The 24,547-nt window shown below is 39.8% G+C and overlaps 1 protein-coding gene across 6 annotated transcripts in view; it reads left to right on the top strand.

The window, feature by feature from the left end:
• Nucleotides 1–24,547, top strand: part of kcnab1b (potassium voltage-gated channel subfamily A regulatory beta subunit 1b) — a 159,317-nt gene extending 134,770 nt beyond the window's left edge. For 5 of the 6 annotated variants that reach the window (XM_072915175.1, XM_072915178.1, XM_072915179.1 and 2 more), the window contains 6 exons: nt 9,255–9,340; nt 13,215–13,335; nt 13,411–13,505; nt 13,645–13,765; nt 15,376–15,396; nt 22,735–24,547. In XM_072915175.1, coding sequence (XP_072771276.1) covers nt 9,255–9,340; nt 13,215–13,335; nt 13,411–13,505; nt 13,645–13,765; nt 15,376–15,396; nt 22,735–22,922 — 632 coding nt within the window. In that variant the 3' untranslated portion in view covers nt 22,923–24,547. Of the gene's footprint in view, nt 1–9,254; nt 9,341–13,214; nt 13,336–13,410; nt 13,506–13,644; nt 13,766–15,375; nt 15,465–22,734 lie in introns of all 6 variants that reach the window. The other variant, XM_061979702.2, reaches the window with a different exon arrangement.

Raw genomic sequence — 24,547 nt, 5'->3', positions numbered from 1 at the left:
ACACAAGGGGCGATAAAGCAACCGCATGAGGCTATGATGGCCAAGAAAACTCCAACGGAGATCAGGGCAGACTTAATTAGGTCAGACCACCTTCCAAAGGTGCTCTGGAGCCAATCTTTGAAGGGGTCAGAGACACCGGAAACTTCAGTAAGTTCCTTAGACAGGGCATGGAGGCCCTCCAGGGCCCTCTGGACCGAGCCATCGGGGGCGGTGTTGTTAGGAATGAAGGTACAGCATTGGTCACCAAACATTGCACACACACCTTCTTCCTTGGCTAGGATACGGTCAAGGGCTATGCGGTTCTGGACGGCCATGAGGGAAGTTGGGGCAAGTTGTTCAGCAAGCCCCTCAACAGCATCACGAGTCAGGTTGGTCAGTCTCAACAGATTATAAAAAACATAGTTAATGCGTTCTACATTTTTAGTAGCAGTCACAGGGAAAATAGCACCAATTATAGGAAGGTTCTCGAAACCTGCACAGGATTCACACCACAATTTATGTTGTGGTGGGACCCCCCTTGGTTGTCCAATTGCATCAAAGTAAACACCCTCAGGGTTTCTCATCAAATCAAAGGAGCCCGTTACACTCCTCCGAGATAAAACATGGGAAGTTAGAGAGGCCGCTGAAACATGAGTTCCAAGGGGTGCCAATTTGGTACCCACTAGGGTGACCGGGGTCACCAGTCTAACCACAGCACAAAGTCCAATGGCTGACGTCGGGATTCTAATGTACAATTTGTGCTCCCCACAATACCAGAATAAGTCAGCTCGTGCCCAAGGGCCTATCCTTGAGCCATCTATCAGGGTGGTGCACCAGGAGGGGGTAATGTCACCCAATTTGACTTAAAAGGGGCGGGGTAAGTGTGGGGAAAGGGACGTCCAGCGGAACAAGCAACACAGTCACCCAGGTCTTGGCTCTTAGCCATGCTAGTCATCCACCTAAGCCACAGGTTGCCTGCACCTGCTCCTAAAGTCAAAGCTACCAGGTCTTCAATGGTGATGTCATTAGTATACACAGATGTGAGTGTCAATGTAACGTCACCCAGGTTGAGTGGCACTTTAGGCGCTACAGAGGGGGCAGAGGTAGTTAACTCCCTCTCAAGGACATTAATTTTAATAATTCCTTTAGGGTCTGTACCTGTCTGGTCAACCCCCAAAACAACATAAAAGGGACTAGGTATAACACCTGTTCTGGCAATTGTAAGGGAAAGGGGGTTCTGGGACCGATCAAAGTTCCTCTGAAAGGTCATCCCTCTCAGAATAACTTTGAATTGTGGAGGTATGTTGGCATATTAAGGGTCATGGTAGTCTAAGGGCCCTGTGTAGTGGGTTACCTGCTTCCAAAAGGGGCACCACTTACCAGAGTATGTTGTCCGCATCCGACACCAATAGTTCAGGTTTGAGTCGTAACAAAGATAGAGGTTACTAGCGCGGTAAGAACTTTCACTTAATCACACTGCATAGGTCAAAAAAGTAAGTCTTGCTGTCCCCCTTGACCCAGTCTATTTATTTCAAGTCCGCCGTACGTTCTAAGACACTTGTCAGTCACTGTCGTCGGGAAGGAAGAATTGAGACACAAGGTCAGTAGAGCAAGCCCAAACACCAGTCCGTCAGGGAATCCTACTGGGTACAACATCCTGCCTTTCATCTATCAAAATCAGAGTAATTCAGGTAACGAGACGGGGATAAACATCAAACTTTTCACTTAATGTAACGACACAAATCCTTATGCTGAAAACAAGCAAGAAAAACTAAGAAACATCTAGCACATGGACTGGTCTCAATCAATGGTATACAATATAGAAGTTGATCAGAGTAATGTAGATAGAAAATCTGGAAGATCTACACGACGGTAGACGGCAGCTCAACGGAGAGAGGTGTCTCTCAGCGTCGTCTTCTGGGCCCCTTCCGTGGCAGGCTCCTCCGCGGGAGTGCGGAGGTAGAGGTGGTACCAGGTGTCCCCTGTACCAGCTAGTCGAAGGACGTGGGACGTCCGTACCACGACCTTGAAGGGACCATTCCACCTGGGCTCCGTACACTTGCGTTTGATGACCTTGATCTTGACCCTCTCAGTGGACGGAAGGGAATCTGGAGTGGCGGGCTGTCATCCCCGAATCTGTACAGAAGAACTGGCACACAAATTCTGCATTTTGTGTAAAATACCATTTTGGTTTTACGCTGATTCCTTCTTCCAGGGGGGTGTTGATCCTGGGAAGGGGCTGACCTGTATGCAGTTCATAGGGTGAAAAACTCAAAGGGCGGTAAAACAGTTTTATTCACGGACATTCGAATGATCATTAACGCTAATTGCAACATGTCAATCCAATTCAATTTGGTCTGTGCACAGATTTTAGCCAATTTGTATTTGATATTCTGGTTCATCCTTTCAACCTTACCTTGGGACTGAAGATGGTACCCCCAAACCGAACCTGTGTTCTAGTCCAAGAGCATTTTCGACCAAGGCTAAGTGAGTAATTTTAAAATGGGTGTTTTGTCTGACCTAATCTTTTTGGGGAAACCATGTCGGGGAATTAGGTCATTCACAAGCCATTTAATTACTGATTTTGCATCCTCTTTTGAGGTTGGGGTTGCTTCCGGCCAACCACTGTGATTGTCAACACAAGTCAGCAAGTATCTTTTCCCTTTCACCGGATTGATCATATCAATGAAGTCAAAAACTATACACGGTACACCCTCGCCTCCTCCATATTCCAAATTGATTTACTAAACTACTATCGATGTGCAAAATGGCTATTTTCAAGTTAAATTTACAAACTTACAACAATTTAGTTATAACTTCTTACCCACAGGAATATTGTTAAAGCTATTTTGTTGTATCGAGTCTGAATCCAAGAGTCTGATTCCACCCTCACCTCCTCCCCCTTCTGTTTCTGAAAAAGGGACTGTGTCAGTAATACTATCACTTTCAGAAACATCTAAGAATAAGGTCAGCTAATAGTCAAGTACAGCAAGAGCAGGGGCGGAGGACAGGTCATGTTTGAGGTCAATGAAAGTCATTTCAGTCTCTGTGGACCACTGGAGGGTGGTATTAGGGTAGGGGACCCCTTAGCGAAATCAGAAATAACTCAAACTCAACTAAATCCAAAATTTTATGTACCTTATACAATATGGTGAAAGCTTCAAAATATGCCTATATTTATATCGACAAAAATACTAGAAAAATACTAACCTTATGGCGGATGCTTTCGCAATAGTAATTTGAAATTTCACCACGCCTGGTGGCCACAATAACAAATTAAGTCAAGCTCATGTTGTAGAAAGTCGAATGATGCGGACACGTTTGTTACTGAATACTTTCTATCAGACTTCTGTCATGGTGACTGTGTGTATGTAATAAGCAACTGTAATTTTTTGATATGCTTAAATGTAATGTGTCGTTTTAGCTCAGCTGTTGTGTAGCTGCTAGCTCCTCGTAGCCTACAGCCGGGGTGTCCAAAGTGCAGCCCATAGCTATGTGTTTAACAGAAAACTTAAACAAGAGGAAAATGTGGTTTTGGGTGTCGGTGCAATGAGTGGCAGCTACGCCGTGTTTTATCATTGGACCTAAGTCTTTGGTTTTTAGGCGGGGCAAAGAGCAAGGGAACGATGTGGGACAGCAATTGTGTCCATCTTATACTATGCTAGTTGTAGCAAAGATATGTCAACATGAGCAGCCACACCTTGAGTTCCAACATATGTGGCGGTACACACGGAAGCATGTCAGTCAGGCAGGGTTTTCACTAATAGAGCAGTTGGAGATGTCAGCCATTTCTGGTGTTTCAGGCTGTGGAAGGAGCTCATGGAGGAGCTTTGGTAGTGGTGTCGCAGCTTGGTGGTTGAGCCGTCAGGTAACACCAGGAAGGTTCCTTCTGTGCGATATTGAATGTCAGGGTACAGTCTGTAAAGGAGGTCATTACCAATTAGGCAAGGTGTGTGCAGGTCAACCACGAAGGGGTGCTTCAGTGTGTGTCCAGCAATCTGAACCGGAAGAGGTTTGGTGACCGGTAACATTCTTGTGACCTCAGCGAAGCCTTCGACCTTCAAAAAGGAAGCACACAGTTTCTTTGGTACCTCTGCATTCAGAAATGAGTGGGTGGCACCAGTGTCAATCACAAACTGATAACATTGTCCGTTGACACTTATGTCCAGCAGGGGGCCTGTCTGTATTTCCTGCTGGGGCTTCTGCCTTGGGCGTCCTTTGCCATGCCTGTATGATGTTTTGGCTGCAATTGGGAGCCTGTCTCGTTCAGAGGAGTTAGGACATTCACGTTGCCAGTGACCCGGCTGGTCACAGATGAAACAGTTTTCACCCTGTCTTGGCCTTAAAGCACAGTGTCCACCACCCGAGTCCAACCGTCTGGTCGCACTTCTGTTGAGGATTCTTTCCTCCACCTGCTGGGACTCAAAAGCAAGGTCACCCACTGCTGAATATACGCTAGCTGATCTTTGACCTTTTGGTTCTTTTAACTTTTCATCTTCAGCGATCTGTAATTTAAATAGTTGTTTCCTTGTTACTCTACCACCATCCTGCTCTGTCCAATTTTGCATGTGATGAATAAGATGTCCCTGCCATGTGTTGTTTTTGGCACCGTGTATATCAGGGTTATCATCCATCCTGCGTCTCACCACAGTTGGCATTGCGTCAAGTACTGCTCGTCTAAAAAACTGTCGGTGTTCCCCTTCTTTACTGGGATGCACACCTGTAGCACGTGACCACTGCTCTTTAGCTTGGTCTATAAATACATAAGGTGACTCACCATCTTTCCACCGATATGTAGGAGTGGTATTTTGACACGGAAGAGGAAACAGACTGCGCATAGCAGTAGCTATGCCTCTTATGTACGGTGTTACCGGTGAAGTCGAAGATTCAGCCAATAATCCTGCTTGTTGGTCCATATTTTGGCCATCTTGTGTGGAAACACAACGATACAAAATGCCTATAAAGACTGCTAAGGAGAGAGTGTATCCCGCTGTTAGTTTGTCTAACGTGTTAAGCCAAAGACTCCCTCCTTTAGACACAGGTGGGAGTTTGTCAACAATGGATTGCATGTCTGCAACAGCAAAAGTCTTATATTTTGAAATTGGCCACTAATTTCAGGAAAAAGTGGATATGCATGTGGGTCATGTGGTTGTTTGTCAATGTAGCCTTCCAGCGAGCCTTTAGCGATTACAGGAGACCACAAAGTCTGCCTCTGTTGTGTATTATTCAAGAATGTCTGTTGTGCACGTCAGAGGTTGTTATCTACTGGGGGAAAATGGTCAGACGTGCAAAGGAAGGGGTTAAGAATTTGAGCCGATGGCTTAGAGAGGGCGTGTGAGTACCTCCCTCTCTTGGTACTTGAGTAGGGGGCGTTGGCTTAGTCAAAGTCTGGGCGGGTCGTTTGAATAGTCTCGCGTATGCGCTACAGCCCGTCCATTTTATCTTATTCTTCTCTAACTTTCTTTTCTCTTCCGTCAAACTCTAAAATTCTCGAGCACATATCTATAAGCCTTCTTTTAAACCGTTAGGTTCCTCACCCTGTGCTCGAGCCATATCCTTATCTAATTTATCTTGTTCCCCCCCTCCGTCTCTCCCCGCGGACTCCACCGTCACCAATAGCAACACACACACACACAAGCACGCGCACACACACACACACAAGCACGCTTATGCTCTCAGTAGACACACACAAGCACATGTACACACACAGACACACACACACACACACACACACACTCCCACGCAACCAGCAACACACACACACATAAGGAAAAAGCTGCACGAAAGCTCTTTCTCTGTGTTTCACTTTACCATAAAACTTCCAGTTACTTTTCTTTATTTAACAAACGTTTGAGTTCACGACTTTACGAGTGTTGTAAACTCCCTCTTAACCCTTTCATGAAACGTTCTCCCTTTTTGTCTCTTCCCGCTGATTCCATTGTCACCAAAAGCACATTCAATTGATCATTAAACGGTAGCCATTCATCACATTTCCCCCATCCGCCATCACATTCCTGTCTGTCACACTCCGTAGCCATTGTGTCTTTTATCTCACAATTTATCGTCCCAGACGAAGGGCCTGGAACCCCTTACTTCAGAATTTTTCGTCCCAGACGAAAGGCCTCGAACCTGTTACTCGTTTAGGCGACGACCAATGACCCAGGGTGAGCTACACCCAACTATTAGTTTATTCGTCAATGAAACTGCCCGTCACGGTAGTCGAGACACAATGACGCGAGTTGACCACTTATTTACAGCTTTTTATGTAATGGCGGACAAGGGAAAAATGCAATCAATCCATCAAAATGTCCACTCTGTGTCTGGGGTACAAACAGTGTTTGACTTACATACTTCAAGACAGACTCCTAAAGCAGATTTTAGAAAAAGGCTCTGCTTACCTTGTTTTATGTTTGGCCACTCGTGAGTCTGTCCAGAAGAGTGTAAGAGGTGTCCAATTCTCAGCGTGTCGCCCGGACGAGCCCCCAAATTGTTGCGTTTTTGGACCAGTTCTTCCTCCCAGGGAATTCAAGTCACAAATCGCTCCCAAGCTCTTTACGACACTTAAAGCTGAGTTGAAAAACCACCAGAGACAGAATAGGTATTTTGTAATATATTGGCAAAGCTTTGCAAATATACTTTCACAGAAACAGCATAGAACATTCGGATCGCCCCGCTAAAATGGTCTGTCTTCCCAACGCCAAAAACCCCTCTTTTCTTCCCCCTCCCGAGCCATAACACATGCACAACGTCTCCCTAGTCATAATACATTCCAAAGAACTCAAGGTTAACACACACAGTTTACTTGCTAGAGTAAAGAAAGACATTGTAATGGAAAACACGAGCTGTTTTCAAATATGACTATGAAAGAAAATAAGTAACACTAAAATTCGGATATATGTAAATGTCTGCCTCCGACAATACACACACACATATTAAGTTTTTGTTTTTTTACGTAAGATTTTAAAGTAAAAAGAACCTGGAACAGCTCAGTTGCCAAAATGTTAGCGTGTAATGTACAATGTTTATTTTTAACAGCATATAAATTAAAATGGTAAAACAGTACTAATGCTTTTACTGTAAAATCTTCGGTAGCTGTTTTTTGTTTTTTATAATCACAGTAAAATCCTGGAAACTGAGCTACCAGTTTTTTTTACCGAAATTATTTTTTTTTTTTTACAGAGTACAATTTGATGGACAACTTGCTTTAAAATTGTGACTATAGCAGATATTTAGGTATTTATTTTGATTTTCACACAAACATGTTTGGAATTTACGATAAAATAAGATGCGTGGCAATATTCATTTAAAATGTTTTAGTTTTTTTTTAATTCTGTCAAAATTTAACATTTTTAACATTTAGTAAGAAAAAGACATTAATACCTGGTGTTTGCGGGCCACTTGAAATGATGTGGCAGGCCAGATATGGCCCCTGGGCCTCATGATTAATCACAAGAGTGTGATTAACCTGATTTAAACAATCAGTCACTTGACAGCCCTACTCATAATGTAATGGGACGGATGCTCTAAACGCCAAATCACCCACAAGTTGTAATGGACTTGCATGATGAATGCTGATGTTTCACCTGAGTTACACGGACATCTGTTGCGATGACTCACTGTGGCTCAGTGCGGGGAAAACATTCGGAATTGGCAGCTAAGTATGGATTTGATGGTGGATCACGCCATTAAGATGTATTATTCACAGAAAATATACAGCTACATTTTTTTTCTTTTTACAACCTTCCAGTTATCTCACTTGCCTGGTTTTTTGGCGATATTAGCTCTCCACCCACCTGAGACATACATGCACCGTCCCTCGCCGAGACACATTCTGGTCCAGAAGAGAACTACCGATGAAAAGAAAAAAATGCACACTCTAAACTAGGGTTGTACGGTATACAGGTAGTAGTATAGTACCGCGATACTAATGAATCATATTCGGTACTATACCGGTCCCCCATCCCCCCGCCCCCTGTCATCGTCACGTCATGACATTGCTGGTTTTACGAGCAGAGGAGCATGTTTGGCTGCGCACACACACGGAGTACTTACAAGCAGACACAGTGTGTAGACAGAAAAGGGAGAATGGACGCATTTTGGTTTAAAAACTGACGATAAAGGTGAAGTTATAACACTGAAACGCCCTCAGGAACAGGTGCTTTAAAACATGGCTAGCTAGCTAGTGGCGAATGTCCATCCGCAGTCTGCAGTGTTTTAGCTACTTCTAAATCACTAATCCTCGCCTTCATGGCGACAAATAAAGTCAGTTTCTTAAAAGTATCATTATCACTGCAGGACAAGGAATAGCTAAACATGCTTCACTACACACCGTAGGAGGATACAATAGCTCACTGGCGTCACAATGTAAACAAATGCCATGGGTGGATCTACACCTGACATCCACTATAATGATACCAAATACAGGAGCGTATCTAGTCGATACTACTATGATTACATCAATATTTTTTAGCATCACAAAATCTTCTTTTGTTTTTTATTTATTTATATTATATATTAATTAACTCAGAAAATACGTCCCTGCACACATGAGGACTTAAATTATGACCAATGTATGATCCTGTAACTACTTGGTATCGGATCGATACCCAAATTTGTGGCATCATCCAAAATGAATGTAAAGTATCCAAACAACAGAAGAATAAGTGATTATTACATTTGAACAGAAGTGTAGATAGAACATGATAAAACAGAAAATAAGCAGATATTAACAGTAAATGAACAAGTAGATTAATAATCAATTTTTACAGCTAGTCCTTAGTAATATTGATAAAATAATAGAATGATAAATGACACAATATGGTACTGCATACGTCAGCAGACTAATTAGGAGTCTTTGTTTGTTTACTTACTACTAAAAGACAAGTTATCTAGTATTTAATTTAAGGACAAAATTGCAATAAGAAACATATGTTTAATGTACCATAAGATTTGTTGTTAAAATAAAGCCAATAATACAATTGTTTGTGGTCCATTTTGTTTAGAAAAGTATCGAAAAGTACCAAAAAGTATCGAAGTACATTTTGGTACTGGTAACAAAATATTGGTATAGGAACAACACTACTCTAAACGCCGTAAGTCTACTTAGCGGGCATACGGCAAATGGTTAGTTTGTGCATTTAAAGGTTGATTAGATAGCAAAGCGAGGCCCAAAAAGCCCTTATTGTTGTGTTTACTTCACTACCGGTACATTGCTTTAGGTGACTACTAAAAATTGAAGAGTGTTGTTTTCTTCTCTGTGTTTGTGTGTACAATAGAGATAGTGAGAGCCATGACACATGTGATTAACCAGGGCATGTCAATGTACTGGGGGACGTCACGGTGGTCCGCCATGGAGATCATGGTGAGTGACTATTGGCCTTCACTACAATAAACACTCAATATCATTGCATTTCTGGATGAACTTTTCATTTTTATTTTCACTTTAGTTCAACCTATAGCCTAATTTCCAACAAGTGGTAGGCTAAAATTCAGTTTGATGCCTCGATTTTCTTGTCGTTCCCACCAATTGTTTCAATAGAATCCACCCTCGTCACATTGTTTGTGACTTCAGTACATCACAGTTTGTTTGTTTTTTAAACACTTTATAAAGCATATTTTACATATGTTTGGCCTAAATCAGGGGTGTCAAACTCATTTTCATTGAGGGCCACATCGCAGTAATGGCTGCCTTCAGAGGGCCGCTTTTTTTAAATTAATTTACATTATGCATGCGGGTAATAATGAGTGATTAATCACGATTAATCGAAATGCATATGCATTTGATTATTAGATGTTTTTATGTATAACTTGCTTTAAAATCAAAAATAAAGGTGACAAGCAGATATTTAACAATTTGTTTTTATCTCACAGAAATAGTTTTGCAATACAGTACATAATAATATAATTGGCATGATCAAATAATATTCATGTTTAAAATGTTATTTTCTAATGTCAAAATTGAAAGAAGGAATGCTTTTAGTAAAAACAAACAAACAAACAAAAGTATTTTATTGAAACCCATTTTTTCCAGGCTTTCGCGGGCCACATAGAATGATGTGGCGGACCAGAACTGGCCCCCGTGCCTTGAGTTTGACACCTGTGGCCTAAATTGAGCATGTTCAAGCATAATAATTGCTAAATTAATAATAACATATCAATACGACCGCAGTATTGGCCACGAGCTGGAACCAAGCCAATGAAGGCACGCTGTTAAGTATCATGGCCGCTGATAGGCCCAGGTGATAGTTCAAGAGTGTGATTAATTTGATTAGGAAAATTAATCACTTGACAGCCCTGTTTATAATTGATCATTTCTTCTTTATGGGAATTTATTTACCAAGGTCTGGCCAAGGACCTATTGTCCGCAATAAACAAGGGTTTACTAATATGAATCAATTAATTTACAAAGTGAATTAAAGTATTACTGCCCATTAATCAAATAATTCAATGTTAAAATGCAACGTAATGCATAATAATACTATACAGAAACAAATCAGAATTAATTGAAATTGTAATTTCACATTTTCATTGACTAATTTATTCAAATTTTAATTAGAAAATGATTTGCCTTTAAAGTCATTTAACTACAAACAAGCTACAAAACAAAAAAATGTATCCCCTACATTTTCAAACCAATCTGTAGCACCCTCCTTTGCAGATCACGCACTGTGTGTAAGCCCCACGATCCTTGGGGGCCCCCCGTTTTGCATGAATAAACTCTTGTAAAATGTCAATTAATGAATGATATCTAAGGCATTTCAATGGAAATTTCACTGAAAACATATTCCTAGCCTCCGTGGCGTGCAGTGTGAGTGCTGAGTTGCTCACTACTGTATTTTCCGGACTATAGAGCGCACCGGTATTTAAGCCGCACCCACCTAATTTTAGAATAAATAAATATTTGTACGTATATTAGTCGCAGTGGACCATAAACCGCAGATATATACCAATACAAAATATTTTTGTAAATGTTTATTTACTACAAACCTTAATTGTTTCCAAACAGTGCCTGTCACATGGCAGTAAAACGACTGATCAAACAAAACAGAAGTTATCATCATGGACCCACTCGCTGTGGAAGCCAGATGTCCAATCAGCTAAACAGACTCAATAACTCCACGGTGACGTGTTGGTGAATTTATGAAACTGAAACAATACAAAAATAATGCCATTGTAAGTTAATAATACTAACACAGACACTGGTAAATGTGTTAGCATATTCGACAGTGCTAATGATGCGACTTTGACTACATTACATAGCACATACAAAAACACAAAAACAAAAACAGACATCACACATGAGATGGTTTAGTAAGTATGAATTGTTTTAGTTATATTGTAAAACGTACAAACGTTGCTTGGAGTAATGAATGAAAAATCCTTACGAACAGAAACACCATGGATGACCTGAAGACAAAAAACGGGTTATACTTCCTGTTCAAGGCACGAAACGGGAAACGCTGTACATTTTCAACCCGCGGCGCATGCAGTGAGCGAACTCGTCCAAAAGATGGCGCAATAGCACAGTCAATAACACACCTTTTCAGTGTGAAAATGATTTGTTGAATACAAAACATTATGGCCATTAGCGAATACCATCCATTTTCTACCGCTTGTCCCTTTTGAGGTCGCGGGGGGTATCTCAGCTGCATTCGGGCGGAAGGCGGGGAACACCCTGGACAAGTCGCCACCTCATCGCAGGGCCAACACAGATAGACAGACAACATTCACACTCACATTCACACACTAGGGCCAATTTAGTGTTGCCAATCATCCTATCCCCAGGTGCATGTCTTTGGAGGTGGGAGGAAGCCGGAGTACCCGGAGGGAACCCACGCAGTCACGGGGAGTACTTGTAAACTCCACACAAAAAGATCCCGAGCTCAACACTACTCAGGACTACTCAGGACCTTTGTATTGTGAGGCACATGCACTAATCCTTGTGCCACCAGCGAATACATTTCCATAAATTAGCCGCACCGTTTTATAAGCCGCAGGGTACAAAGCGTAGGAAAAAAGTAGCAATTTATAGTCCCAAAAACACAGTAGTCGTACTGCAATTAAATCCCGGTTGGAGCTCTGTCAGGAAATTATGCAAAGGTAGGTTTTATTTATGTTATATTTGTTATTTTGCACTAACCAAAATAATAATAAAACATTTATATTTTTCAATAAATAGGGTTTGGTGCAACAATGCATCAGATTTAAAAAGTAAAAGTGTATTTCACATAAATAAAGAAATGTGAAAAAAAAGTGTAATGACGCACGGCATCAAAATAAAAATCTGCTTAGGGCCCCAAGTTATCCCGAGTGTTACACAAAAGACGAATCAGCGTACTGATACCAAATTGCATATTGGCATATGACAGAGCTGGGCAAATATTTTGACTCGGGGGCCACATTGAGAGAAAAAAATGGGTCTTGGAGACCAATGTGTATGTGTGTATAAATGATATATACACTGCTGTACAGTATGTGTGTTTGGGTCTCTTTTTTTCAGGAACACTAATATCAAAAGTCACAATGTCCGATGGAGTTCTAAAAAACGGAATGGAATTTTACGATTTTTTACTGAAAGGGACACCCAAAATGAACATTAAAATAAAGAAAGTGGGATTTACAATATTAACTATGAACAATAAAAGACTGAATAGTAACAACATATGTACATCGCTCCTCCATAGACATCTTTTACAATCAAGCAAAACACAACAAAAATGTAACAAACAGCACAGTATGAATGCAAAGTGTAATAAACATATTCAATAGGATATATTATCAGTTTTATGCAGACATTTGTTGTAAAAATGTGCTTCCGCATCTGTTTCTGACACATGCGTTTGGGGCTGGCTGTTCTGAAAACAAACCACGCCCACTCTGCTTTGTTCCTGGTCTGAGCTACTGTGACGTAGATTACCATAATAACTCCTATAACACTCAAAAGCGCAGATTTCAACCATTGAAATATGTTTTATAGTTCAAGACTTATGGCCATTTAAAAACAGCACTGCACATCATAATGGCGGTGACCGTTTTGATGTTAAAGGTATAAAAAATTTATTTAGAACGTCCGGCGGGCCGGATTGAAAATCTTAATGGGCCGCGGGCCATATTTTGCCCAGGTCTGGCATATGGTTTTAGGGCCGCAGTGCATACATGAAAAAAAAAAAAAAGACTTATCAGAGTGCAGTTGTTTGCTTTGTTCCCTAATTTTCTTTCTCTTCTCATTTATTTAGGAGGCCTACTCTGTGGCCAGGCAATTCAATCTCATTCCACCAGTCTGTGAGCAGGCAGAGTATCATTTTTTCCAGAGAGACAAAGTGGAAACACAGCTGCCAGAGCTCTACCACAAGATAGGTCGGTTTCGTCATTCAACCCTTCCAGGCTCGCCCTGAAATTCTTTTGTATCGACCTGTCACTCTTAAATCACAGGTGTAGGTGTGGTCTCCTGGTCTCCTTTGGCCTGCGGCATCATCACTGGGAAATATGAGAACGGAGTCCCAGAAACCTCCAGGGCCTCCATGAAGGTACGGCTTGAGCTTCATTCTGACCACGAGCTTAGTGCACGGACCCTCCAGCGGGTACAGGCACGGAATGTGGTTTGCTTCGAACTTTGTGTTTCTGATTTACAAGTAATCTAATCCGCTCCTTTGTTTCATCTCGCAGCCATACCAGTGGTTAAAGGAGAAAATAACGAGTGAGGATGGAAGGAAACAGCAAGCCAAGCTGAAGGAGTTGGCTCACATAGCGGAGAAGCTTGGTTGTACGCTACCCCAACTCGCTATCGGTGAGAGACTTTTTGGACTTTCTGTGTGTTTACTGTTTTGGACTTTTTTCATATTCAACAAAGAATTGTCCATAGAAAAAGTAAGATCTTTTGAAGTATTTGTTTGAGTGCTCAAATAACATCAGATTACAAAGAAGAAATGGTTTTCGCTGCTACTGAAAGGAGAAGAAGAAGAGCAAGAGGGAGAGAGAGACAAAGAACTCTTCCACAACTTTATAATTTTTAGAAATGAAAGGAGGAGGAGGTGGTTTGGGGCGAAACCACCTGTCTCTGAGACGAATATTTAGACAAAAAATAATAATGTTCCCATTACATTACTCATATGGCAAAATAGCTCAAATATAATGGCAAAAAAAATTGCAATATCCTGTCTACCCATGTTTTGATTAGCCTCAAAGGATGAATAAAGTCGATCTAGGGTTGTACGGTATACCGGTACTAGTATAGTATCGCGGTACTAATAAATCAAAAATGGTACTATATGCTGTATATACCGGTTCGCCATATTTTTTTTTTTACAAGCATGACGGCACGTCATCATCACGTCATGACATTGCTGGTTTTACGAATAGAGGAGCATGTTCGGCAGCGCACACACACGGAGTACTTACAAGCAGACACAGTGTGTAGACAGAATAGGAAGAACAGACACATTTTGGCTTAAAAACTAAAGATAAAGGTGAAGTTATAACACTGAAATGCCCTCAAGAAGAGGTACTTTAAAACATGGCGAGCTAGTTAGCGGCTAATATCCATCCGCAGTCTGCAGTGTTTTAGCTACTTCTAAATCACTAATCTTCGCCTCCAAGGCGACAAATAAAGTCAGTTTCTTACAAGTATCATTATAACTGCAGGACAAGGAATAGCTAAACATGCTTCACTACACACCGTAGGAGGATACAATAGCTCACCGGCGTCACAATGTAAACAAATGCCATGGGTGGATCTACACTTTGACATTCACTGTAATGAAGAGCATATCTAGTCGATACTACTATGATTACATCGATATTTTTTATCGTCACAAAATCTTTTTTCTTTTTTTTCTTAAATTCATATCATATACATAAACTCAGGAAATATGTCCCTGGACACATGAGAACATAAATTATGACCAATGCATGACCCTGTAACTACTTGGTATCGGATCGATACCTAAATGTGTGGTATCATCCAAAACTAATGTAAAGTGTCAAACAACAGAAGAATAAGTGATTATTACATTTTAAATCAACAAGAAGATTAATAATCAATTTTTACAGTTTGTCCTTTATAATGTTGACAAGATAATAGAATGATAAATGACACAATATGTTACTGCATACGTCAGCAGACTAATTAGGAGTCTTTGTTTGTTTACTTACTACTAAAAGACAAGTTGTCTAGTATGTTCACTATTTTATTTAAGGACTACATTGCAAGAATAAACATATGTTTAATGTACCCTAAGAGTTTTTGTTAAAATAAAGCCAATATTGCCATTTTTTATGGTACCCTTTATTTAGAAAAGTATCAAAATATCGAAAAGTATCAAAATACATTTTGGTACGGGTACCAAAATATTGGTATCGAGACAACCCTAAGTCGATCTATTTGTGTCTGTTTTTCAGCATGGTGCCTGAGGAATGAAGGTGTGAGCTCAGTACTGCTGGGATCCTCTAATCCAAGCCAGCTAACAGAGAATCTCGGGGCCATTCAGGTTGACTGAATATGTCTTATATCAGATCAGGACTGTCAAACTCATTTTTATTGAGGGCCACATCGCATACATGGCGAAAAATATGTTAGTAAGAACGATTAAGTTCTTTATTGACACATTATTTCCAGGCTTTCGCGGGCCACATAAAATGATGTTGCGAACCAGATCTGGCCCCCGGGCCTTGAGTTTGATACCTGTGCCTTATATCATCTCTATTATTTACAGAGGAACCTCCACATTTAAATTCCAAAAATGCATTTTTAAAGAACCACAAAAACTTTGAGATCCAAGCTGTCATACACTTTTTTTTTGTTCATTCTTGGAAGGTCCCATATTATTATTTTTTATTTTAAACAAGCCTCAGAGGTCCCACAATCGTGTATTCAAGGTGCGTTGCCATATTCTAGCCTTTGATGTTTTAGACAGTTTTTGATGAGTCCTCCTGGGAACACCTTGTTTTGTGTGCAAGCCTTCATCCAACAGAGTGTGTGGCTCGAAAAAGTGTTCTTGTGCACTTGATTAGTGATGGGATTTATGGCTCTCTGAAGAGAGTCAACTCTCGAAGACCCCTTCCTTTTAAAGAGCTTTTCAAAAGACTGGCTCCTTTTTATGGTTCTTGTTTTTAATACTTACCTTATTTTTCGGACTATAAGGCGCACTTAAAATACTTTAATTTTCTCAAAAATCGAAAGTGCACCTTATAACCCGGTGTGCCTAATGTACGGAATAATTCTGGTTGTGCTTACCGACCTCGAAGCAATTTTATTTGGTGCATGGTGTAATGATAAGTGTGACCAGTAGATGGCAGTCACACATAAGTGATATGTATAGACTGCAAGATGACGCCAGTAAACACCAACACTTTAAATGTTATGTTATATATTATTTAAATATTTTAGAATGACTTTGAAGCCACACCACTTGATGGATTGTCGGCCCATTATGGCTACCGTAGTCAGACATACAAGTATTACTATGGTGTGTGTATCAGGACCGCAAAATGGCACCCATTAGTAGACATATTATCTGGCGTTTTGTTTCGCAATATTATGCAAAACAAACTTTTCTTACCTTCTGGTACCTGCTGATCTGTATTTGAGATCTGCATAAGTCCTGAAAATTTGCGCACGTCGGCCACTGTAGTCCGTGGCGACACCGTAGTCGATAAGCTTCTTCCTTTTCTCTATCTTCTTGTTATGGGACATTCATCCTCCACTGTTGCCATTTGTATTATACAGGTAAAAGCCAGTAAATTAGAATATTTTGAAAAACTTGATTTATTTCAGTAATTGCATTCAAAAGGTGTAACTTGTACATTATATTTATTCATTGCACACAGACTGATGCATTCAAATGTTTATTTCATTTAATTTTGATGATTTGAAGTGGCAACAAATGAAAATCCAAAATTCCGTGTGTCACAAAATTAGAATATTACTTAAGGCTAATACAAAAAAGGGATTTTTAGAAATGTTGGCCAACTGAAAAGTATGAAAATGAAAAATATGAGCATGTACAATACTCAATACTTGGTTGGAGCTCCTTTTGCCTCAATTACTGCGTTAATGCGGCGTGGCATGGAGTCGATGAGTTTCTGGCACTGCTCAGGTGTTATGAGAGCCCAGGTTGCTCTGATAGTGGCCTTCAACTCTTCTGCGTTTTTGGGTCTGGCATTCTGCATCTTCCTTTTCACAATACCCCACAGATTTTCTATGGGGCTAAGGTCAGGGGAGTTGGCGGGCCAATTTAGAACAGAAATACCATGGTCCGTAAACCAGGCACGGGTAGATTTTGCGCTGTGTGCAGGCGCCAAGTCCTGTTGGAACTTGAAATCTCCATCTCCATAGAGCAGGTCAGCAGCAGGAAGCATGAAGTGCTCTAAAACTTGCTGGTAGACGGCTGCGTTGACCCTGGATCTCAGGAAACAGAGTGGACCGACACCAGCAGATGACATGGCACCCCAAACCATCACTGATGGTGGAAACTTTACACTAGACTTCAGGCAACGTGGATCCTGTGCCTCTCCTGTCTTCCTCCAGACTCTGGGACCTCGATTTCCAAAGGAAATGCAAAATTTGCTTTCGTCAGAAAACATGACTTTGGACCACTCAGCAGCAGTCCAGCTCTTTTTTTCCTTAGCCCAGGTGAGACGCTTTGCGCGCTGTTTCTTGGTCAACAGTGGCTTGACACGAGGTATGCGGCAGTTGAAACCCATGTCTTTCAAGCGTCTCTTGGTGGTGGATCTTGAAGCACTGACTCCAGCAGCTGTCCACTCCTTCTGAATCTCCCCCACATCTTTGAATGGGGTTTTTTTCACAATCTTGACCAGGGCGCGGTGATCCCTATCGCTTGTACACTTTTTCTGACCACAGTTTTTCCTTCCCTTTGCCTCTCCATTAATGTGTTTGGACACAGAGCTCTGAGAACAGCCAGCCTCTTCAGCAATAACCTTTTGTGTCTTTCCCTCCTTGTGCAATGTGTCGATGGTTGCCTTTTGGACAGCTGTCAAATCTGAAGTCTTCCCCATGTTTGTGTAGGCTTCAGAACTGGACTGAGAGACCATTTAAAGCCCTTTGCAGGTGTTTTGAGTTAATCAGCTGATTAGTTTGTGGCACCAGGTGTCTTCAAAATTTAACCCTTACACAATATTCTAATTTTGTGACACACGGAATTTTGGATTTTCATTTGTTGCCACTTCAAATCATCAAAATTAAATGAAATAAACATTTGAATGCATCAGTCTGTGTGCAATGAATAAATATAATGTACAAGTTACACCTTTTGAATGCAATTACTGAAATAAATCAAGTTTTTCAAAATATTCTAATTTACTGGCTTTTACCTGTAAAGTAGTGTAAAGTTCTAACTTATATCTCGCAATGGAAGCGCCAAAAACTACCGGTGTAGTGAGTTAACATAATTCACCCAAGGAACTTTAGTTATTAGAGAGTTCCGGTCGGACGGTTTTTCACGGGACACATTTCGGGCGTTGTTGTTGCACTAGTGAGCCTCGTATGAGAAGATGCTGCTCCGTTATTGATTGAAGTAAAGTCTGAATGTCCTTAAAACAGTTAGCTCCATCTTTTGATACTTCTTCCACTCCCGTCCTTGCACGCTACAACGCTACAACAAAGATGACGGGTAGAAGACGCTGTCGAAGTGGAGGCACGTAAATAAGACCGCCCACAAAACGGTGCATCCTGAAGCGACTGTCAGAAAGCGACTTGAAGATGATCTGTAAAACATCATCTATGCAACATTTTGACCAAAAAAACACCATTACATGTTATGTAGACCACAAGGAAATATTTTACATTTAGAAAAAAATCACAATACGACCCTTTTAATGCCCTTTATAATCCGGTGCGCCTTTTGTATGAAAATAGACCTGACTAGACCCGCTCATCGGCAGTGCGCCTTATAATCCGGTGCGCCCTATGGTCCGAAAAATACGGTACCTCCGGTGTTGTGACTAGGGATGTCCGATAATGGCTTTTTGCCGATATCCAATATTCCGATATTGTCCAACTCTTTAATTACCGATACCGATATCAACCGATACCAATATCAACCGATATATACAGTCGTGGAATTAACACATTATTATGCCTAATTTGGACAACCAGGTATGGTGAAGATAAAGTACTTTTTTTTTAAATTAATAAAATAAAATAAAAGCATTTTCTTGAATAAAAAAGAAAGTAAAACAATATAAAAACAGTTACATAGAAACTAGTAATTAATGAAAATTATTCAAATTAACTGTTAAAGGTTAGTACTATTAGTGGACCAGCAGCACGCACAATCATGTGTGCTTACGGACTGTATCCCTTGCAGACTGTATTGATATATATTGATATATAATGTAGGAACCAGAATATTAATAACATAGCTTTGGTGTGAATGAGTGTGAATGAGCAGGCCCGGCCCTAACCAATCTGGCGCCCTAGGCAAGACTTTAGGTGGCGCCCCCCCCCCCCCACATCGGCAGTGAAGTGTATATACTCACAAGAAACCGAATAGCTTTGTCTTTGACCTTTTTTTTTTTTACTTACAACTATACCTAATATATAAAGGGGTGGAAAAGTGACTATTACCTGCAGGGCAAACATTAGCTAACCAGAAGGCAATAACAATGTAAACAAAAAACACCTGCTTAAAATATCTAATACAAATGTCCCAGAGGAATGTAGGTGGGAGTACTGTAATTACGTTACATTATTATTTTCCATAACAATTTAACCCCCTCCACAATATTAACCCGACGTTAAAACAGAACTAGCTATTTATTGATTAGCAATTGCCGAATCATGTAACATTAGCTTAATGCTAAAAAGCCAGGTTACTATCACATTCTGTAACAGACAAATAATTTCATGTAGGCTAACGTTACCTACTGCTACCTCTGTCTTTTCTCGTTTCTCCTCCTCTTCTTTTCTCTTTTTTCTTCCCTGGGCACCTGACAGTTTTGGCCGTTTTGACATCTTGTGTTGATTTTTTGATGTGGTGACGTCCAAAAAGAGTCATGATACGGGAAGGGAGGGGGCGCACCGTGCGGGGGGGGGGGGGGGGTGTTGTAACAAATAACATTTCTATTAAATCGGCTTTACTTTGCATTTTAATTAACGTGGGATTATTTTTTGTATTTAGAAATAATAGTACCACCTTTTTTTCTCTTTTTTTTTTTTTTCTCTCCAACATTTGTGGCACTTGCGTGGCGCCCCCTGATGGACGGCGCCCTTAGCATTTGCCTATACGGCCTATGCCACGGGCCGGCCCTGTGAATGAGTGTAAATGGGGGAGGGAGGTTTTTTGGGTTGGTGCACTAATTGTAAGTGTATCTTGTGTTTTTTATGTTGATTTAATTAAAACAAATTTTAAAAAATTACAAATTTAAAAAAGAAAAAAAAAAGAAAAACGATACCGATAATAAAAAAAACGATACCGATAATTTCCGATATTACATTTTAACGATATTATCGGACATCTCGAGTTGTGACCTCTGTTTACATCTGTCACGTCAAAAATATACCTTCTCACTGGCTACTAATGAATACTCTAGGATTAAAACTGGTTCGGAACTAACAGTGTTTGGATTGTAATCACCCAAATCATCCTTGTTTTGGTGCACCTGTCCTGTAATTTAGTCCAGTGTTTAGGCAAAGGGAACAACGACTACCTGCGGCTAAGACAAGCATTCAACACATTTTGTTTGGATCCTATTTTTTTTATATATTTTGTTAAAAAAACGCCAAAGTGATATTTTGACACAAAAATGAATGTTTAAAAATGTGGATTTATGTGTTTTTAAGGACATTTCACATGCTTGTGTTCTATATCAAAACTTTTATTGTTGATCTGGCACTATATATAGAAAACAATCCACAGTTGTATGACTGTTAAACTGTTAGTTAAACCATGCATGTAGTCATTAACGGGTTTATAATGGAAGCCGTTTGACACTGTAACACACAGGTGTCAAACTCAAGGCCCTGAGGCCAGATCTGGCCTGCGACATCATTTTATCTGGCCCGCAAACACCTGGAAAGGAAATGTGTCAAAGTACTTAATATTTAGATTTTTTCATTTTTTTCATTTTGACACAAAAAATATATGTACTGTATGAAATTGCATACATTTTAAACTTTAATATAGTATCCAATATTGCAACAAATATTACAGTAAATCATCATACTTTCCAAACATGTTTTTGGCTAAAAAAAAAATACTTAACTTTACAGCAAACTACCTATTAAATTAATAAAAATTACAATACATTTTACGTTGTTCTTTACAGCATATTACTGCAAATTGAAAAATACTACTACGTTTTTATGTTAAAATTCTGTTGACTGAGCTGCCAATTTTTGACTGTAAAATCTAGGGTTGTTGTTTTAACGGTGTATTACTGTAAACGGAAAGACGGTACATTGTTTTTTACGGTAGAAAAACTGGCAGCTAAGTTGCCAGAATAAGAAAATAACTTGTATTGTTTTTCCATGAACAATATAATGTTGTAAAAACCAATGTCAATTTAACACAAAAATTCTGGCAACCAAGCGCCAGCTTTTTTCATAACCTGTCCCCCCCAAAAAAACTAAACAGTGGTACTGTTTTTCCATTTACCGTAAAATGTTGTAAAAAATAAAAAATAAAACACTATTTTACAGTAACATTTTGTTAATGTAAAGTTTTTACTGTAAAATGGACAGTCTACTTAAAACAATTTATATAATTAATAATGAAATCCAGAGGCAAATTCATACATTATTCACTGTTACAAGCGGCCCTCTGATTGCAGCCATAACTGCCATGTGGCCCTCTGGAATGACATGAATCGTGTAAATAAGATAACTAGCATAAGGACATGTTCTCAAGCAAGAGAGCACCCTTTGAGGAAAAAAAGAGGAAAACTGATGAAAAAAAGAGGAATATTTCTGCCAAGAAAGACCATTTTTAAAAATTTAGACTACATTTGCTGTATTGGGTGCATTTGTAAAAAAAATAATGTGTACTGTTTTTCCATGAACAATGTAATGTTGTAAAAAACAATGTCTGTAGACCCCCCCCCCCCCAAAAAAAACAGTGGTACTGTTTTTCCATTTACCGTAAAATGTTGTAAAAAAAAAAAAATTAAAAACAGTAAAATGTAGTGAACGTAAAGCTTTTACTGTAAAATCTACTTAAAACAATTTATATAATTAATAATGAAATCCAGTGGCAAGTTCACACATTATTCACTGTTACAAGCGGCCCTCTGATGGCAGCCATAACTGCCATGTGGCCCTCAATGAAAACCACTTTGACATCCCTTCTGTAACAGAATATTCCATTATTTCCAATAGGAAGATTTTTAAACAAGTCGTGTTGGACGTTAACCTACTCAGTGGCCTAGTGGTTAGAGTGTCCGCCCTGAGATCGGTTGGTTGTGAGTTCAAACCCTGGCCGAGTCATACTAAAGACTATAAAAATGGGACCCATTACCTCCCTGCTTGGCACTCAGCATCAAGGGTTGGAATTGGGGGTTAAATCACCAAAAATTATTCCCGGGCACAGCCACCGCTGCTGCTCACTGCTCCCCTCACCTCCCAGGGGGTGATCAAGTTTGGGTCAAATGCGGAGAATAATTTTGCCACACCTATTGTGTGTGTGTGACTATCTTTGGTACTTTAACTTTAACTTTATAGGTTTTACTGTCCTATTAGTGGCGTTATAAAACAGTGCTGCGTGTGTTTGATTGTGTATTAAAGCTATGCTGTATGAACTTCAGGTAATTCCAAAGATGACTGCAGGCATCGCCTCAGAAGTGGATCACATACTGGGGAATCGTCCGCACACCAAAAGAGACTACCACCATTAGCACGGACCAACAGTGAGGGAAACTGTGCTCTGAAAGTGTATCAAAGCTCCCACTCACAGCCATCGCACAGCCACCAGTGCCCCACTTTGCTCATGTGACCTTGTGTGTGACTGTGTGAAAAGTCTTCTGCTCGGCTCCTCCTCAGCCACTTGTCATTATCATAAAGTGAGATGCTTGGCAAAGAATGCATGCTACACCCATGGCGGCCAACAGACGCAACGGTGCGCCAACAGGATCATTTCTGGTGTGAGACGGTCCTTTTTTATTTTGCAGCTGTGTGCAGAATATTTCAAATTGGAGAATTTTGCATAAGGTGAGGAAACTCAAAAAAACATCATTGCCATGCAGTGAATAACTTAAAAATGCATCATTTTCTTTTGTTTTACAAACTAGATTTTTTTGCCTCACTAGATGTTCGTGAAGTGAGGGCAACAGAATATAACAGGGCGTGGTCTCAGCAGACTTGACGATACATTTCTTTTCGAGTGATCAATCTGTATGAGCTGAAATGATCAATGTTATAATATATTTTTGAAAAGGCCCGTGCTGTACTGATTGTGATGTGATACACTTGATAAAGTACCCGGAAATAGTGTACTCTCCTGATGTTTACCATCACTTGTTTTTACTTCAACTTTGTGGTTAAAACATGTGTCCTGTCACACCTGGGGACGATCAACATAAAGGGAGCTTGTAGATCAACAAAGCCATATAACTAATGAAGAGGCTTGGAAAAAAACATGATCATAAATGTGCTAGCACACTACTTCTTGCAGATGCCAGTTTGATTAAATGGGTGTATTTTTGATGTGGTTTATTGAGATTTGTACACAGAATTAAAGATCATACAACTAACTTTTGACTTGTTTTTAAATAACTTTTAAATCATCGCCAGTACAGTAAACCCTATCTTATATTAATTAAGCTGTCGGGGCTGTATCATAAATTCATTAATAAACAACCTTCACATTTTTTTATTTTTTTTATTGAACAACAAACATACATTTATAATGCACACAAAAGGCAAGGCACTTTAAACATAACCAACAATCTGCACATCAGGTTGAGCAAATCATGACATCAGCAAAACATGTCTAGGAAAGAAAACAAAAGCAAATACAGATAGAGTATTAAATATTAATAAATAATAATATGAAGGAAAAAAAAAGAAGACAAAAAGGGCTACCTAAATCACTTTAAATGTTTTTAACAAATATATCAATTTAAGGACTTTTGTACTCTTAATCATCCTCCAAGATTTGATTGATAATTGTAAACCATTAAGCCAATTAGAAAATGTAGGCCTTACTTTCATAAATCGACATTTATGCAGAAAAAATGTTGCCTGGAGCATAATAATGTTGACAAACATTTCTATGTTACAGTCGTTTATAAAAATACCAAATGTGATATCTATAATGAATGGGGACATCTCCACACCCTTGTCTCTCAGCCAATCTCTGATCTCTTCCCAAAACACATGTACACTCTCACATTCCACAAACAGGTGATTGACATCCTCTACAGCTCCACAGATATAACAGCAATCAACCTCCATGTTACATTTAAGTTTCAAAAAATAATTTCAAGGGTATATTCCATTAATAATTTTAAATAGTATTTATTTAATTTTGGGAAGAATTGGGTATGTAATATAGCTTGTCCTTATTTTCCTTAGCTCAACGTTTGTAAACTCCTTCAGGATATATTGTCTATGAACTGT

This window comes from Nerophis lumbriciformis, linkage group LG19 (assembly GCF_033978685.3).
Source record: "Nerophis lumbriciformis linkage group LG19, RoL_Nlum_v2.1, whole genome shotgun sequence".
NCBI lineage: Eukaryota > Metazoa > Chordata > Actinopteri > Syngnathiformes > Syngnathidae > Nerophis > Nerophis lumbriciformis.
The sequence above is the reverse complement of the archived record's forward strand: the minus strand, read 5'-3'. Positions and strand labels throughout refer to the sequence as shown.